The 18,112-nt window shown below is 42.4% G+C and overlaps 1 protein-coding gene across 2 annotated transcripts in view; it reads right to left on the bottom strand.

Annotated features, from left to right (window-relative positions):
* serac1 (serine active site containing 1) overlaps positions 1–18,112 on the bottom strand; it is a 266,772-nt gene that overhangs the window by 122,185 nt on the left and 126,475 nt on the right. For both annotated transcript variants that reach the window (XM_048536593.2, XM_048536595.2), the window contains exon 11: positions 2,505–2,631. In XM_048536593.2, the coding sequence (XP_048392550.1) occupies positions 2,505–2,631 (127 nt within the window). The remainder of the gene's footprint in view (positions 1–2,504; positions 2,632–18,112) is intronic.

The following is an 18,112-nucleotide window of genomic DNA, read 5'->3' as shown; positions in this document are numbered from 1 at the left end:
CCTTAGTTAACTGACATAAGACAGAGAATGCAGATAAACTGGTCATTACCAGGATGGCAGCTGGTGACTTGAGGAGTTCCCCAGGGTCAGTATTGGGTTCACAACTATTCACGTTCTACATCGACGAAGAAACTGAGGGATTTGTTGCTAAGTTTGCCTATAACACAGTAAGGTGGAGAGACAGGTAGCGTTGAAAAAGTAGGCAGGCTGCAGAAGGACTCTGACAGTTTAGGACAGTAGTCAGAGAAGTGGCAGATGGAATACAATGTGGAAATGTGAGAGGTCGGAAGAAAAGAAGAACAGGCTATTTTGTAAATGGGGAAAGGCTTCAGAAATCTTAAGTACAAAGGGACTTGGGAGTTCTAATTCAGGATTCTCTCAAGGTTAACATGCAGGTACAGCTGGCAGTCATGAAAGCAAATGCTAGCATTCATTTCAGGAGGGCTAGACAGGGTGACCTTTGCCATTTGTTCAATGACTCATTTGATGCCAAATCTTCCTTGCCCTCTACTTTTCCCTGACCTCCCCTTTTGATCCACTTGCCATTTTTTCAACATCATTAAATTTATCCCTTTCCCCCCTCACTTTAGTTCCAAAGAAGAATCTTTTTTGGACTTGAAACACTAACTCTATGCCTCTCCACAGATGCTGCCAGACCTGCTGAGTTTCTCCAGCATCTTGAGAGCATTTTGCGGTATTGTGGCTCAATGCCAGTTTGTCAATTTACCTTTACAAAACAAGCTCATCATATTAGCATTGCATCGTGCTATGTGATCTGACGATAAAATAAATCTCAGACTCCATCTTACCTTGGATCACCTGAGGTATAACAATCTACGGGAAGCATGTTCCTTTGTCGTAAAGTAATAATTTAATGCAAGCCCGGACCTTATGTGTCAGAAGCATGTAGTGTTTGTACATAATAGTTGCAATGAACATTTGCTGGAATCTTCAAAACCACTTTATCCATACCCTGTTTCTTATGATATGGAAGACAACTTTGGCATTGCCACATCAAGTAAAACACTCTGCTGAGGCAAACTAACACAATGTTTTTAAACATCAGTGATGCAGTAAAGATCTTATTATTTTCCCAAAGGTAATACAGAAAATAAATGTAGAAACTTAAAGTTGAAGTTGGAACACAAAAGCAAAATTTTGCAGACACTGGAAATTTGAAAACAGAAAGCTCTGAAAATGGAGAATCTATGAAGAAATGCATATAAAGGAAAAGAGCTAGAGGGGAAAAGAATAAATGGAATGTCTATGACAAAAATGAAAAGCAAGAAAAACAATCAATTCCAAAAAGAATAATGCACGAGGCATAATAGAATGACTCGGGTAAAACAAAGAAAGAAAGAAAGATTGGTCTGTGGGAGTGATAACTGGTAATAGCGGCCTCTTTATTAACAGCTGCTGTTCAATAAAATAAAAATAATAGCTGTGACTTGAAATTGTTGAACTCAATGTTGAAGCATAAAATTGTCATGTACCTCCCAATCACAGCCTTTTCTTTGTTTCATAAAACCTTACGCCTTTTCAGCCAAAGGGAGGCTGTTTAGTTGGCAACCTCTTTGCAGACCAGGAGAATCAGCCTTGAATTATGAAAATTGGTTACCTGCCTTCTCGGGATGAATGCTTTCCCTATAGACGAGTTGCACAATTTAGGATCCAAGAGAACAAAAACACCACTGAATAGCTTGATTGATCTCACAACACTCGAACACTAAGTATGAAATTAGGGAAAATCATGGTCCTGAAACCTGAGCTCACTTAAATTCTGATGGTGGCCTAAGAATTACTCTATTTAAGCTTTCTGGTCTTTCATGTTCAAAAAAAAACTGTGCAAGCCTGCAAGTGTCAAAATAGGCCGCTAAACCTTTTTACAAGTGCAAGAATTTATTTAATACACAAGTTCTTCAACATAAATTTACTCTGTGAATCATTGCCAAAGATCCAACAGTGGTTTACTTTGCACAGCAATATAAGGCAACACATTATTCATTCCATGAATGAAGATGGCTCAAATCAGAAAGAGATCATTCAATGAGTGAAATAAATGAAAATTTCAGACTTGGTTGAGTCCTCAGGGAGAACCATTTCATTGGTTTTATCTTATACCCATACTTAGGTTTGTAAATTTATTATGCATCAACTATACAATGCTTTTGGCAACAAAAGGTCTTTGGGAACTTTAAAGATGAATAATTAAATATGCTGATATTCAAAATATATAATACTGACGTTCAGACATCTGAAGAGATGCCAGAAGCAGATTTAACAGTAAAGTTCCAAAGGAAATTGAATTAATAACTGCAAGGGAAAAATTGCAGGCCTAAGAAGAAAAGCAGGGCATTGAATTATTGAGAAAAAATAACCACTGGATGAATGAATTCTTTAGCACACAAATGAGCAACTACATTCATTGTTGGGTAAGCATAACATCAAAGTGATCAAACAAAAGGTTATCAAATCCAAACAGTTCAGACAGATTTCACAGGTACCTTTGGCCAACATGCTGTGTAATTAGCATCCTTATCCTCCATATCACTTTGGTCCTTCTGTCGCCATGTTTTGAAAGCTGCCCCCAGCAGACCATGGATAAAAAGAACATCTGCTTTGATTGGCTCACTGAAGAAGAAAAAAAGATCAACATCTGTACTCATCTGTAATACGCAAATGACTGCACAACATTTGGAATTAGTACAGCCTGAGACTGATGAAAGTAAATTATCTCAAGTTGTTACTGTGATGCTGTTTAATTATTAAACCAAGTATGTTGCATATATTCCAATTAGAGAGCCATCAATACAGCAGATGCTGCTGTGGTTTATAAGGGGTCAAACAAAATAAGCTGGGGGTGAATCACATCAAAAGTGGTAGTCAAGATAAGTGCAACCTAATTTTATTGCATCTGTACCTTGATAAAAGGTGAGAATAAATAATGGGTATTTGATATTGATATTTAGACCAGTCTTCCCTAAGATACAGGAGCAGAATTAGGCAATTCTGCTGATCGGGTCTGCTTTACGTTTCAATCATGGTTAATACATTTCTCAACCCCATTCTTCTGTCTTCTCCATTTAACCATTGATCCCCTTGTGTGACAGTATTGTGCTTTCATGAGAGATGTACTCTGTCCTTTTTCTCTAAAAGAAAGATGCGCCACATGGTGCCAAAAAGTCTCCTTCATACAGGCAGTTGGTATTCTGCCTGGGTGAAATGAGACAAAAGAATCATAAGTGGGTGGGGTCAGAGCTCTGACAGAATCAAGAAAGCTTTCAGTTCTGCTTTCAGTTAGAAGGTTTTCTGCTGGCTAAATGCTCGAGTTCCTGGCTGCTATATTGAAGACCTAAGACAGCAAGACTTCTTCTTAAAAACCAAAAGGGGCAGATTGTTTCTTTCTTCTGGACTGGAGAGAGACAGCATGTGATAAATAGAACTGTTTTGCTGAATTGTATTTTTGCCAAAGGGTGTGTTTGTGGGATGCTGCCTATATTCGAACAGTTGATGATTTGTGGTTGAATAATACATTATCTTAATAAATATTTCTATAGTGTTAAAGCTCTGCCATGTCTTTTTATTTGCACTTTTACTGTGTTTTTATTAAAGCGTAGTAAAGGAACAAGTGAATCATATCTGGAATACAGCAATTAATGCTTACCTATAAAGATAAATCTTAGGGTCTAGGCAATCTCCTTACAATACTTTAGGGGAGGGGACTTCTCATTTGGTCCATAACAAACTGGGGATTCTAATCCAGGATCACAGAATCACAGAACCCCTACAATGTGGAAGTAGGCCATTCAGCCAATCAAGTCCACACCAAATCTCCAAACAACATCCCTACTAGACCTACCCCACCCCCCCCCCCCACCTTATCCCTGAAATCCTGCATTTACAATGTTTAACGCATATCGCTGGGCTGTATAGGCAATTTAGATGTGTATTCTATACAACCTTGGACCATGGGAGAACACCAGAGCGCCCAGAGGATACCCACACAGACATGGGGAGAATGTACAATCTCCACATGGACAGCTGCCCAAGGCTGGAATCGAACCCGGGTCCCTGAAACTCTGAGGCAGTGATACTAACCACTGAATTGCTGTACCATCCAAAAGAGAGATCAAAATATCTAATTTCAGGTTGGGTTCAGGATTATTGGACTCAAAGACAAAGAGTGATGAGTTTTGGTGTTCTCTTTTCAAGTGCTACATAAGCTTGTATAATAATGGCTCTTCTAGAGCCTAAGACATTCCTAGGTATGGAAGCAGTCACTTTGGGTGGTTTAGAGAAGGTGAAGAAGGCAGACCTTTTGTAATTGTGGGCAGCACAGCGGCTAAACACTGCTATCTCACACTGCCAGGGACCTGGGTTCAATTCCACCCTCAGGTGGCTGTCTGTGTGGAGGTTACATGCTCTCCCTGTGCCTTGCATGGGTTTCAACCAGGTGCTCTGGTTTCCTCTAACAGTCCAAAGACATGCAACTTAGGCAGAATGCACATACTAAATTGCCCATAGCGTTCAGAGGTGTAGGTGGGTTAGACATGGTAAATGCAAGATTACAGGGATGGGATAGGTCTGGATGGGATGCTTTTTGGAGCATTGGTATGGACCTAATGGGCTAAATGGCCTGATTCCACACTATAGGGATTCAATGGGGCGGCACGGTGGCTCGGTGGTTAGCACTGCAGCCTCACTGTGCCAGGGACCCGGGTTCAATTCCCGCCTCGGGGGACTGTCTGTGTGGAGTTGGCACATTCTCCCCATGTCTGCGTGGGTTTCCTCCGGGTGCTCCGGTTTCCTCCCACAGTCCAAAGATGTGCAAGTTAGGTGGATTGGCCATGCTAAATTGCCCGTAGTGTTCAGGAGTGTGTGGGTTATAGGGGGATGGGTCTGGTTGGGATGCTTCAAGGGCAGTGTGGACTTGTTGGGCCAAAGGGCCTGTTTCCACACTGTGGGGAATCTAATCTAATCAATGGAAATATTCTATGGAATCTGGCAGACAAGCTGAAGTTGGGGCTGCCTGTGCCTGTGGAGAAAGGAAGATAATTGCAGTTATAGCTCAATATCTAAAATTGACCAAAACGTATCATGGGAAATTGAATCATGGGAAATAGCTAAAATTCAACTGAAAATGAAGCTGCTTGACATAAAGGCAAAAAGCAAAGAAAGAGAGGCAAAAGCAATGGTGAGAGATAAGTGTCACAGAATAATAAGCAAAAGAATTAAAACAGATTGAAAAGGAAATGAAATAGTTTCAATTATGATTAAAAGTACAGAGAAGAAAAGCAGAAGGAGAGAACTTTTGAACTCTGCAGGTTGGCACTAAAGAATCAAAGTTGACATAAAATGGCGGAGGAAGGGATAGAAGTTGGAATAATGATGAGGACAGTGATGAACAGAAACCCCACTGTAGCCCAAGGCCTCGTGAGGGTCAGTTTAAACATTCCTAGGATTCAACAAAAAGGACACAGAAGCCTACTCCATTTCATCTGAGAAAGAGGATAGTCAAATAAAATGACAACTGACCAATTAGGTATTGTTCATTCAAACAAAGTTGGTAGATGGGCTAGTCAGGTATTTGAGCAGTCTAAGGAGGTGAAAGAGCCATCTTAAATGCACACGAACTAGTGCCAGAAGCCTCCTTGGTGGAGAACCAAGCCTCAAGAAATTCCGTGCTTGACTCTGTTTGGCTTGTCCTTGGATCCTGATATCGTTCCAATCGAATTGGTGGCTCTCCTTATCCGTGCGATAACATCATGATCCTAGGACAGCCCAAACAGAGACAAGCACAGACTTTTCTAGAGGCTTGGTTCTCAACCAAGAAGGTCAACAATAAACACATAGAATTAGACCCTATATATACACCACTGCGAAGAAAAGCCAGAAATGAGGTAACCAATTCCAACAGATCCCAGAGTTTAAATACCAGAAAACACCACAGCACTTCATCGGAGGCTGCACTGATGATGTTACCCAGCAGGGTAATGAAACGTCTGTGAACAGGCGAGCGAATCAACTACGGCATCCAAACCCAAGCTACAAATCTACTCCAAGAACCTTGGACATAGTTCAGCGAAATCAGCTTAGTTAGAACATAGAACATAGAACAGTACAGCACAGAACAGGCCCTTCAGCCCACAATGTTGTGCCGACCATTGATCCTCATGGATGCATCCTCAAATTTCTGTGACCATATGCATGTCCAGCAGTCTCTTAAATGACCCCAATGACCTTGCTTCCACAACTGCTGCTGGCAACGCATTCCATGCTCTCACAACTCTCTGCGTAAAGAACCTGCCTCTGACATCCCCTCTATACTTTCCACCAACCAGCTTAAAACTATGACCCCTCGTGCTAGCCATTTCTGCCCTGGGAAATAGTCTCTGGCTATCGACTCTATCTATGCCTCTCATTATCTTGTATACCTCAATTAGGTCCCCTCTCCTCCTCCTTTTCTCCAATGAAAAGAGACCGAGCTCAGTCAACCTCTCTTCATAAGATAAGCCCTCCAGTCCAGGCAGCATCCTGGTAAACCTCCTCTGAACCCTCTCCAAAGCATCCACATCTTTCCTATAATAGGGCGCCCAGAACTGGACGCAGTATTCCAAGTGCGGTCTAACCAAAGTTTTATAGAGCTGCAACAAGATCTCACGACTCTTAAACTCAATCCCCCTGTTAATGAAAGCCAAAACACCATATGCTTTCTTAACAACCCTGTCCACTTGGGTGGCCATTTTAAGGGATCTATGTATCTGCACACCAAGATCCCTCTGTTCCTCCACGCTGCCAAGAATCCTATCCTTAATCCTGTACTCAGTTTTCAAATTCGACCTTCCAAAATGCATCACCTCGCATTTATCCAGGTTGAACTCCATCTGCCACCTCTCAGCCCATCTCTGCATCCTGTCAATGTCCCGCTGCAGCCTACAACAGCCCTCTACACTGTCAACGACACCTCCGACCTTTGTGTCGTCTGCAAACTTGCTGACCCATCCTTCAATTCCCTCGTCCAAGTCATTAATAAAAATTACAAACAGTAGAGGCCCAAGGACAGAGCCCTGTGGAACCCCACTCACCACTGACTTCCAGGCAGAATATTTTCCTTCTACTACCACTCGCTGTCTTCTGTTGGCCAGCCAATTCTGTATCCAAGCAGCTAAGTTCCCCTGTATCCCATTCCTCCTGACCTTCTGAATGAGCCTTCCATGGGGAACCTTGTCAAATGCCTTACTGAAGTCCATATACACCACATCCACAGCTTGACCCTCATCAACCTTACTAGTCACATCCTCAAAAAACTCGATAAGGTTTGTAAGGCATGACCTACCCCTCACAAAGCCGTGTTGACTGTATTTGATCAAGCCATGCTCTTCCAGATGGTCATAAATCTTATCCCTCAGAATCCTTTCTAACACCTTGCAGACGACAGACGTGAGACTTACCGGTCTATAATTGCCGGGGATTTCCCTATTTCCTTTCTTGAAGAGAGGAATTACATTTGCCTCTCTCCAGTCCTCAGGTACGACTCCAGTGGAGAGCGAGGATGCAAAGATCTTCGCAAGTGGCGAAGCAATTGCATTTCTCGCTTCCCAAAGCAGCCGAGGACAAATCTGATCCGGGCCTGGCGACTTGTCAATCTTAATGTTTGACAAAATTTTCAGTACATCAGCTTCCTCTATCTCTATCCATTCCAGCATGCACACCTGCTCTTCAAAGGTTTCATTCACTACACAGGTCGTTTCTTTCGTAAAGACAGAAGCAAAAAACTCATTTAGGGCTTCCCCTACCTCCTCAGGCTCCACACACAAGTTCCCTATGCTATCCCTGATCGGCCCTACTCTTTCTTTGACCATTCTCTTATTCCTCACGTAAGTGTAAAATGCCTTTGTGTTTTCCCGGATTCCTTCTGCCAAGCCTTTCTCGTGCCCCCTCCTGGCTCTCCTCAGACCATTTTTGAGCTCCTTCCTTGCCTGCATGTAATCCTCCCTAGCTGAACTTGACCCTAGCTTCCTCCACCTTATGTAAGCTACCTTCTTCCTTTTCACTAGAAGCTCCACCGCTCTCGTCATCCAAGGTTCCTTTATCTTACCCCGTCTTGCCTGTCTCAGAGGGACATATTTACTCATCACTCCCAACAACTGTTCCTTAAACCATCTCCACATGTCTATAGTTCCCTTACCATGGAACAACTGCTCCCAGTCCATGCTTCCTAACTCGTGTCTAATCGCATCATAGTTTCCTCTTCCCCAATTAAATATCCTCCCATTCTGCCTAATCCTCTCCTTCTCCATAGCTATGTAGAATGAGAGACTGTTATGGTCACTATCACCAAAATGCTCTCCCACCACAAGATCTGATACCTGCCCCGGCTCGTTTCCGAGCACCAAGTCTAGAATGGCCTCTCCCCTCGTCGGCCTGTCAACGTACTGCGTTAGGAAACCCTCCTGAACACACCTTACAAAAACAGCTCCATTCAAATCTTCTGCTCGAAGGAGGTTCCAATCAATATTAGGAAAGTTAAAGTCACCCATTACAACAACCCTACTGCGTCCACACTTTTCCAAAATCTGTCGACCTATGCTTTCTACAATCTCCCTGCTGCTATTGGGGGGCCTGTAGTAAACCCCTAACGAGGTGACTACTCCCTTGCTGTTCCTAATTTCCACCCATACTGACTCAGTAGGCAGATCTTCCTCGACAATGGAAGCTTCTGTAGCTGTGATACCCTCTCTGATTAGTAGTGCTACACCCCCTCCTCTTTTTCCCCCCTCCCTATTCTTTTTAAATGTTCTAAACCCTGGAATATCTAGCAACCATTCCAGCCCATGAGAAACCCATGTCTCTGTTATGGCCACAACATCATAGCACCAGGTACTGATCCATGCTCTAAGTTCATCACTTTTATTCCTGATACTCCTTGCATTAAAGCAAACACACTTTAACCGATCCCTTGGCTCCTTCCCAGGAAAATCCTTCCCACTAGCTGGTCTACCTCTTGCTACTGCCTCACCTGCATCAACGCTCACCTCTGGTATACAGCTCAGGTTCCCACCCCCCTGCCATACTAGTTTAAACCCTCTCGAACTACTCGAGCAAACCTTCCACCCAGGACATTGGTCCCCTTCCAGTTCAGATGCAACCCGTCCTTCTTGTACAGGTCCCACCTTCCCCAGAAGGCATCCCAATTATCAACATATCTGAAACCCTCCCTCCTACACCAGCTGCGTAGCCACGTGTTCAGCTGCGCCCGCTCCCTGTTCCTCACCTCGCTATCTCGTGGCACCGGTAGTAAACCAGAGAACACTACTCTGTTCGTCCTGCTCTGCAGCTTCCATCCTAACTCCCTGAAATCACTTTTTATATCCTCAAACCTATTTCTGGCTATATCATTTGTGCCAATATGTAACACGATTTCTGGCTGTTCACCCTCCCCTTTCAGAACTTTATACACCCGATCGGAGACGTCCCGGACCCTGGCACCAGGGAGGCAACATACCTTCCGGGAATCCCGATCTTGCCCACAAAATCTCCTGTCGATTCCCCTAACTATCGAGTCCCCTACCACGAGTTACAACAGAAAACTGGAAAGATAAAGCAGTTGTATCACAAAGCATACATACAAGACAAATTTGGGTGTATCTCAGAATGTTACTATTTTAAAAATGAAGCCTTGATGCAGAAATAGAGACCATCATATGTTCAGGGGGATGAGAAATGGGCAGAAATTGTTGTATTACTGGTGGGTTATAGAAAGGAGGTATTGCAGGTAGCACATCAGGTACCAGTAGGACGTCACTGGGGAGTGGGGAAAACTCAAGCCAAAATACAAAAACATTTTCATTAGCTTGGACCGCATAAAAATGTGGTAGAATTTTGACAGACATGTCACACATGTCAGATAACAGAAAAACCTCAGGCAGTGTTAAAATCAGCATCTTTAATACACTTGCTAGTGTCTGAGGAAGCTTTTCAAGAGTCTTCGTTGATTGCATAGGTCCCCTCCCTAAAAAAAAGCGAAATATCTCATCATGGAGAAGGATACCTTGAGTTTGGTGTTGCTGTTGCAACATTTCAACATTTATTTTACTTGTATGCACAACAAAATTTAAGGATAAAAATACTAGACTATTTAGATGAAGTTTATTGTTACAGCCATTCAATTTGAGCATTACAAATGTAGCAGGACAACAGATTGTCATTGTCAACGTTTTGCCATGACTTTGATGAAGGAAGACAGAGGTATTCGGTGATGGAAGAATTGTTGAATATTTACATGTTTAGAATCAGTACAATGTGTGTATCTATAATGTGGAGTACAAAAGTGTGTGGCTAAAGGCTTTGAAAATGCAACCACCTTTGTATATTGATGGGTTTTTTTTAAAGAGAAAGAGGTGTATTGGCACTGTGCTTTTAAGGGAGGTGTGCTTTGTCCTGTTTCTGTTGCAGAGAGGCGTTGTCACAGTGGTTCCAAAATGTCTTCTTCAGACAGTTACTAAACAGTTTTTGAGTTCTGCCTGGGTGTTTTTAAAGAGACAAAAAGATGATGAGCGGACAGGGTCAGGGTTCCCTCAGACACAGGAAAGCTTTTCATTCTGTTCTTATAGAAGAGAATTTTCTGTTGGTTGCTGAGTTCCTGATTGTGAAAGTCTCAGGCAGCGGGACTTCCTCTTAAAAATTTCAATGAGCAGATTGTTTCTTTCTTCTCAAGTGGAGACAGACAGCACATGAGAACTAGAAATAATGGGAACTGCAGATGCTGGAGAATCCAAGACAACAAATTGTGAAGCTGGATGAACACTGCAGGCCAAGCAGCATCTCAGGAGCACAAAAGCTGACGTTTTGGGCCTAGACCCTTCATCAGAGAATGATGAAGGGTCTAGGCCCGAAACATCAGCTTTTGCGCTCCTGAGATGCTGCTTGGCCTGCTGTGTTCATCCAGCTTCACACTTTGTTATCTTACATGAGAACTAGAACTGTTTTGCTTAATTGCATTTTTGCCAAAGTGTGTGTTTGTGGAATACTGCCTATATTGGAACAGCTGATGATTTGTGATTAAATAACACATTATTTTTTAAGTATTTCAATAGAGTTAAAGCTATACCAATTGTTCTTCTGTATTTTAATTTTGTTATAAGAATAAAGCACAATTTGATTACAGCCTAGTGATGGACCAATTGAATCAAATTGAATCATATTGATGGACCAGTTGAATCATATAGTGATTGAACCAATTGAATACAGCACTTTACATCAGCCTTTAAATAAATATAAAAGTTAGGGTCTAGGCTATCTTATTACAATACTCTGAAGGACAGCATGGGTAGGTCTGGTCCATGACACCTTAGTAATCAAAAACCTATCTATCATTGTCTCAAATACCGTTAATGACCTGACCTCCACAGCCTCCTGTGGCAATGAGTTCCATAGATTCACCACCCTCCGGCTCAAGAAATTGCCCTTCATCCCAGTTCTAAAGGGATGAGGCTTTACTAGGATCCTCGTCTTTCCTATTGGTGGAAACACCTTCTCCACATCCACTCTATCCAGGTTTTGCAGTATTATGAACATCTCATTCAGATTCACCTCTCATCCTTTTAAACTCCAATCACACAAACCCAGAGTCCTCAACTTCACCTCACATGACAAGCCAATAATCCCCAGGATCACTCCAGTAAGCCTCCTCTAGAACTCCTCCAAGGCCAGCAGATGCTACCATAGATACAGGGGCCAAATCTGCTCACAATATTTCAAATGCAGTCCTTTTGAAATTACTTTAACATTGCAGTTGCTTTCTGAACAGGTAATTGAACCTGCATGTTAACTTTAAGAAGAGCCCTATTTCAGAATTCTAAGTACCCTTGTGCTTCAGATTTCCCCATCTATCCTTCCTTACCAAAGTGTGTAATGTCACATTTTTCACCTATTCTGTCTGCCACTTCTTTGCCCACTCTCCTAGCTTGTTGCAAGTCCTTCTGTAGCTTTTGTGCTTCCTCATCACCACCTTTCCCCTACTGTCTATATTTAAAGTTTTAGCAAAGATCTGTAGCTCGGGTTGTGGAAGAGCTTGTTGACTTGCTCGCTGAACTGGCTAGTTTTTGTTCAGACATTTTGCCACAATGCTGAGTGACATCATCAGTGGAGCCTCCAATGAAACAATCCTATTCTACTCCGCTTGGAATTTATACTGTCCGGTCCATTATGGTGAGTGCTGTCATTTCTGGTTTTGATCTGTATGGGTTTGTATATGGGGTCCAATTCTGTATGTTTGTTGATTGAAGTGGGATGGAGAACCAAGCCTCTGGGAATTCCTGTGTGTGTCTATGTTTGGCTTAGGTTACTATGGTTATTTTGTCCCAGTTAAATTGATGACCTTCATTGTCTGAATGTGCTGATATTAAGGAGAGTTCATCGTGCCATTTTGCTGCTAGCTGGAGTTCATCTATTCTGATGGCTAGTTTCCTTCCTGTCTGTCCAATGTAATGTTTGTGGAGGTCTTTGCATGGTAATTTGTAAGCCACGCTCGTTCTGCATGTTGTGGGAATGGGGCCTTTAATCCTTGTAAGTGTTTGTTGTAGAATGGCGGTGGGTTTGTGGGCCACCATGATTCCTCGTGGTCTTAGCAGTCATGTTGTCAGTTCTGACATGTTCTTGTTGCAGGATCTCCATCTAAAGCACGTATCTTGTACAAGTGTTCTTCCTCTTTCCTGCGTAGTTATGGAGTGTTGCATGAGTCCTCATCCGTTTAAATAGTTCCTAATGCAGCTTTGTTTGTGGTCGTTGGCCTGATTGCTGCAGAAGTTGAGGATTTGATCTGTGTGGGTTGTTTTTCTGTATACTGAGGTTTGGAACTCCCCATTTGGTATATACCCCATTGGTGTAGCATTGATCTGTTTGTATATTTGACCATTCAAGACAAAGTGTGTGATGAGACAGAGGTCTAGTAATTTAAGTATGTTGTCCTTGCTGATGGAGCTGCTTTTCTGCGTTGCTGTTTCCTCGAGTAATGGGGCTGTTATGACCCCATGATGTTAGGGGAAAAGTACGTATAAAGAATTGGCTTGTTGGCATAAGGCAGAATGTGGAGTCACCCATCTTAGGACTCATTGCAGAAGCAGTCATGCAAAGACTAGAACACACCAGCCTCCCCCACACTCAACCTAAACTGTGGATTCGGTACATAGACATTTGTCAATATTAAACACAACACAACAAATTAGAAGAGACCCACCACCTCATCAACGCCGAAATCACAGGGATTAAATTCACAAGGGAAGAAGAAAACAGAAATCAACTTCTGTTTCTGGATGTTACAGTACAGCGATTGACAAACAGGGAGTTCCAAACCTCAGTATACAGAAAAGAAACCCATACAGATCAAATCCTCAATTCCCACAGCAACCACCCCAACATCCACAAATAAAACTGTTATAGGACACTATTTAAATAGGTCAGGACACAGTGCAACACTCCAGAACTATGCAGGAAAGAGGAACAACACTTATACAAGATCCTCGCTTTAAACGGATAACCCCCAACAAGAACAAGAACACAAGCCCACAGCCACTGCGAGAAACACTTACAAGGATTAAGGACACATTCCACAGCATGCAGAACAAATGTGGTTTACAAAATACCATGCAACAACTACTACAAACATTACATCGGAGAGAAAGGAAGGCAACTAGCCATCAGAATACATGAACAATAGCTAGTAGCAAACTGGCACAACAAACTCTCCTTAATACTGGTACATTCAGACAATGAAGACCATCAATTTAACCGGGACAGGGTAACCATAGTAATCCAAGCCAAACAGAGACACGCACGGAAATTCATTGAAGCATGGTTCTCCACATAGAGGCATGTTCTCTAACAAACGTATAGAACTGGACCCCATATACAAACCCATATAGATCAAAACCAGAAACGACAGTACCCACCATAATGGTCAGGACAGTATAAATTCCAAGCTTCATTGGAGGCTCCACTGACAGTCACCTAGCATGGTGACAAAACATCTGAATGAAAAGCCAGCTCAGCGAGCAAGTCAACAACCTTACTGTCTCTGTGTTATCTGTAAACTGAGCAACAATGCCCTTGATTTCTTTGTCCAGATCGTTAAGGCATACCATGATTAGTTACAGTCCATCAGCTCCATCACTGATCCCTGAGGAATTCCACAATTCACTGGCTGCTATCCTAAAAAAGACATGGCAGCATGGTGGCTCAGTTGTTAGCACTGCTGCCTCACAGTGCCAGTGACCTGGGTTTGATTCCACCCTGTGGCGACTGTCTGTGTGGAATGTGCACATTCTCCCTGTGTCTGTGTGGCTTTCCTCCATGTACTCTGGTTTCCTCCTACAGTCGAAAGATGTGAAGGTTGGCCATGCTAAATTGCCTACAGTGCTCAGGGATGTGCTGGCTAGGTGGGCTCACCAGGGGAATTGCAGGGTTACAGGGATAGGGTAGGATGCTCTTCGGAGGATTTGTGTGGACTCGATGGGCCAAATGACCTGCTTCCATACTGTAGGGATTTTATGTTTCTATGAATATCTCCACTCTCTGCCTTTTGCCAGTCAGCCAATCCTTTATTCATACCTTGCCCCTAACATCATGGGCTCTTATCTCATTTAGCAGCCTACATTGTAGCATCTTGTCAAAAGTAACATGTAAATCCAAATGAATCAATCTGCTGCCTGTCCTTTGTCTCACTTGCTTGTTAACTCTTCAAAGAATTCTAACAGATTTGTCAAACATGATTTATCCTTGATGAAGCCTTCCTGACTCGCCCCTTCCTTCCCATGCACTTTTGAGTACTCTGCAATCTCATGCTTGATAAAGGACTCTAAAATCTTACCAATAATTGAGGTCAGGTTAACTAGCCTGTAGTTTTCTCTTCTCCCTTAAATAGGGGTGCTAATTCGAGTGGTTCCTGAAGGATCACCACCAATGTCTACACAATCTCCTCAGTTATTTTCTTCAGCTTCTGGGGTGTAATCCATCCAGACTTTGTGATTTATCTATGTTCAGACCTTTCATCTTCCTCAGGACCTTCTCCATTGTGATGGCCCTATACTTAGTTCTGCTCCCTGACTCTCTTGAAGTTCTGGAATGATGCTGGTGCCTTCAACTGTAAAGAGGAAGAGGGCGCTATCATAATAACAGTAGAAACAGATGGTTGAGATAATGATGGGATGAAAATTGTAAGACGGCATGAAAATTGTAAGACGGGATGAAAAGGCAGAATGTACAGGAAATGTTGGTTGCTTAGAATGAACAAGTTGCCTGATCTGGATGGCATTTGAAATTGTTAAAGGGAGTGGAACAGGAATTCGCAGAAGGGCTTTCTATAGTCATCCATTCTTCCCTTGAGAACAAAGTACCACACGTTGATTGAATGCAGAGTGTTTTGTGACTGAGTGTTAAATTGTGATTTGGTGCAGGTGGAAATACTACAGATATGTAATGGGGGTGCTGCTTTTCATACTTTTGTTTTAAATCTTGGAAGTACCTAGTGAGTGTTTTTTTTTGTCTGCAAGCTTGGTGACCATAACCTGCTCCTCCTTTAACTAACTAAACTAATAACTAATTGACTGACTAAATAACTAAATATGACTGGACAGACAAGGTTGTGTTCCTTGACTGCAGCATGTAGAATTCTGTGGAATGCATTACAGTCCTGTGACCGACGCCTACAATTCTGTAACTTGAGAAAATTTGGCTCAGAGTTGTTAGAACATCGAACATAGAAAAGTACAGCACAGTACAGGCCCTTCGGCCCATGATGTTGTGCCGTGGATTAATCCTAATCCAAAACTAAAATAACCTAACCTACATTCCCATCAATTCACTGCTGTAAATGTGCATGTCCAGCAGTCGTTTAAATGTCACTAATGACTGCTTCCACGACTACCACTGGCAAAGGTCGAGAATCTCAGTTGGAAGTAATGAGGGTATATCAGGGAGAGGAGGAGTTACTGGGGCTCGTTGTTCCTGGAGCCAATCACACACATTAGGTTAAGCAAAAGTGTACAACTGATTAAACTGACTGCAAGCCAGGCAGATGCAAGAATCTTATGAAGGAGATTCATCTAGCAGCCATATTCAAATGATATGTGGTGCTTGCTAGCTGTCTAGATAAGACTGCAGCGTTGATGAATAAAAAATGGTCACATGGTGCAGAATCCTGATCATGTGGGGAAACCAGAAGAATGTGACATGGACGAGTATACTTAGGGGGATAAAATCCTGTTTGCTACAGGCACAGCTGGTGGCTCTGACAGTTATGTTGCCTGTTCAGGCTTAAGGGCATTTCAGGATGGAAATGAATCTGAATTAGAGGGTAGCAACAAGTGAAGCTAGCAATTTCATCCTGCTACTCTGCAGTCTGCCAATCACTTAAATCAATAATGTGGTGTATGAACTTCAGTGCTGTGATGCCAGGTATGCTGGTCATACATTCCAATGACTGGCAGATCATATCAAAAGCACATCCCTTTGATTGTTTGAAATAGGCAAAGTAGGGAATGTGCCTATCAATCCATGCTTCCAAAATTCAGAAGTGTCCAATATTAGATGGGATTCTACAACTGAACATTTGCTACGCAATCCTAAATATGCTCAGAGTTATTGGCCATCAGGAAGATTATTATTGTTTATTATAATAAATGAATTATTATAAATTATGTTCATTACTAAAAGATCTATGATTTTATTGCTCTATGCTCAAAGTGTGGCTTACTTACACGTGTTCACAGATTCCTGCATTTACAAATGGAAAGAATATGTCCACACAATGCACATTTTCTACTGAATAAAAACTTGGGGATCAGCCTTTCTGTGCATTCCTCAATCAGAGTTGACTTGTCGGTTTGAATTTAAACAAACTCTTGGCAGCTGCTTATTCACTGGAAGATTCACCATGGCAATATCCCTACCAGGGTCTACCTCTGAACCAATTAATATCCTCTTCTCATGCAAAACAAATGCTTGTTTCCTTTGAGATTTTGGTGATTACAAAGTGAAAACCTTTGACAGCATGAGATAATGGGAACTGCAGATGCTGGAGAATCCAAGATAACAAAGTGTGAAGCTGGATGAACACAGCAGGCCAGGCAGCATCTCAGGAGCTCAAAAGCTGACGTTTCGGGCCTAGACCCTTCATCAGAGAGCACTCTGATGAAGGGTCTAGGCCCGAAACGTCAGCTTTTGTGCTCCTGAGATGCTGCCTGGCCTGCTGCGTTCATCCAGCTTCACACTTGGTTACCTTTGACGGCATGTCTCTTTACCAGCAATACTAGAACTAAGAGCTAAAAATTCCAACGGACCTAGTGTTTTGCACCTTAGACTCTTATGAGCAGTGGGTGCAGAGATAGTTGATGCCCTGTTTATAAACTTTGAAATTTTACTAGATTTTGGACCAGATTGGAGTATCACTAATGTAACAAACACTTCAATTCAAGAAAACAGCGAGGAGCTAGTTAGCTGAACATTTGTAACTGGGAAAATGCTAGAATTCATTATTAAAAAAGAAGCAACAGGATATTTAGAAATTCATGTTACAATTAAGCAGATTCAACACGGCTATGCATAAGGCAAATCAAGTTCAACAAATTCTTGAGAGTTCTTTGAGAACGTAAAAACAAGATGGATAAAAGGGAGCCAGGTAGCTGTTTTGGATATTGAAAAGGAATTAATGAGGTGCAACCTACATGCTAACTGCACAAAGTAAGAGCTTTCTTATTCACTCACAAGACATGGGTCTCCCTGACTGGCAGTATTTATTGACTGTCCCACAAGGTGGAGGTGAGCTGCAGTCATGTAGACCCATAGTGCTGCTGGTGGGGGAATTCCAGGTCTTTGATCCAGCAACAGAAAAGGAGTCGTAATATATTTCAAAATCAGGATTATGAACGGCTTGGAAGTAAATTTGCAGGTGGTGGAGTTCCCATGATTGGCTGATGATGTCCTTCCAGATGCAAGTGGTTTGGATGGTGCTGTCTTAGGATATTGGGTGAATTTCTGCAGTGCATCTTGCAGTTAGTCCATATGGCAAGTGCACACTGCACTTTTAATCTTGACTTGGAAGGTGGTTGAACTTACA

Source organism: Stegostoma tigrinum, chromosome 9, assembly GCF_030684315.1.
Source record: "Stegostoma tigrinum isolate sSteTig4 chromosome 9, sSteTig4.hap1, whole genome shotgun sequence".
NCBI lineage: Eukaryota > Metazoa > Chordata > Chondrichthyes > Orectolobiformes > Stegostomatidae > Stegostoma > Stegostoma tigrinum.
This window is presented reverse-complemented; position numbering and strand designations above follow the sequence as displayed.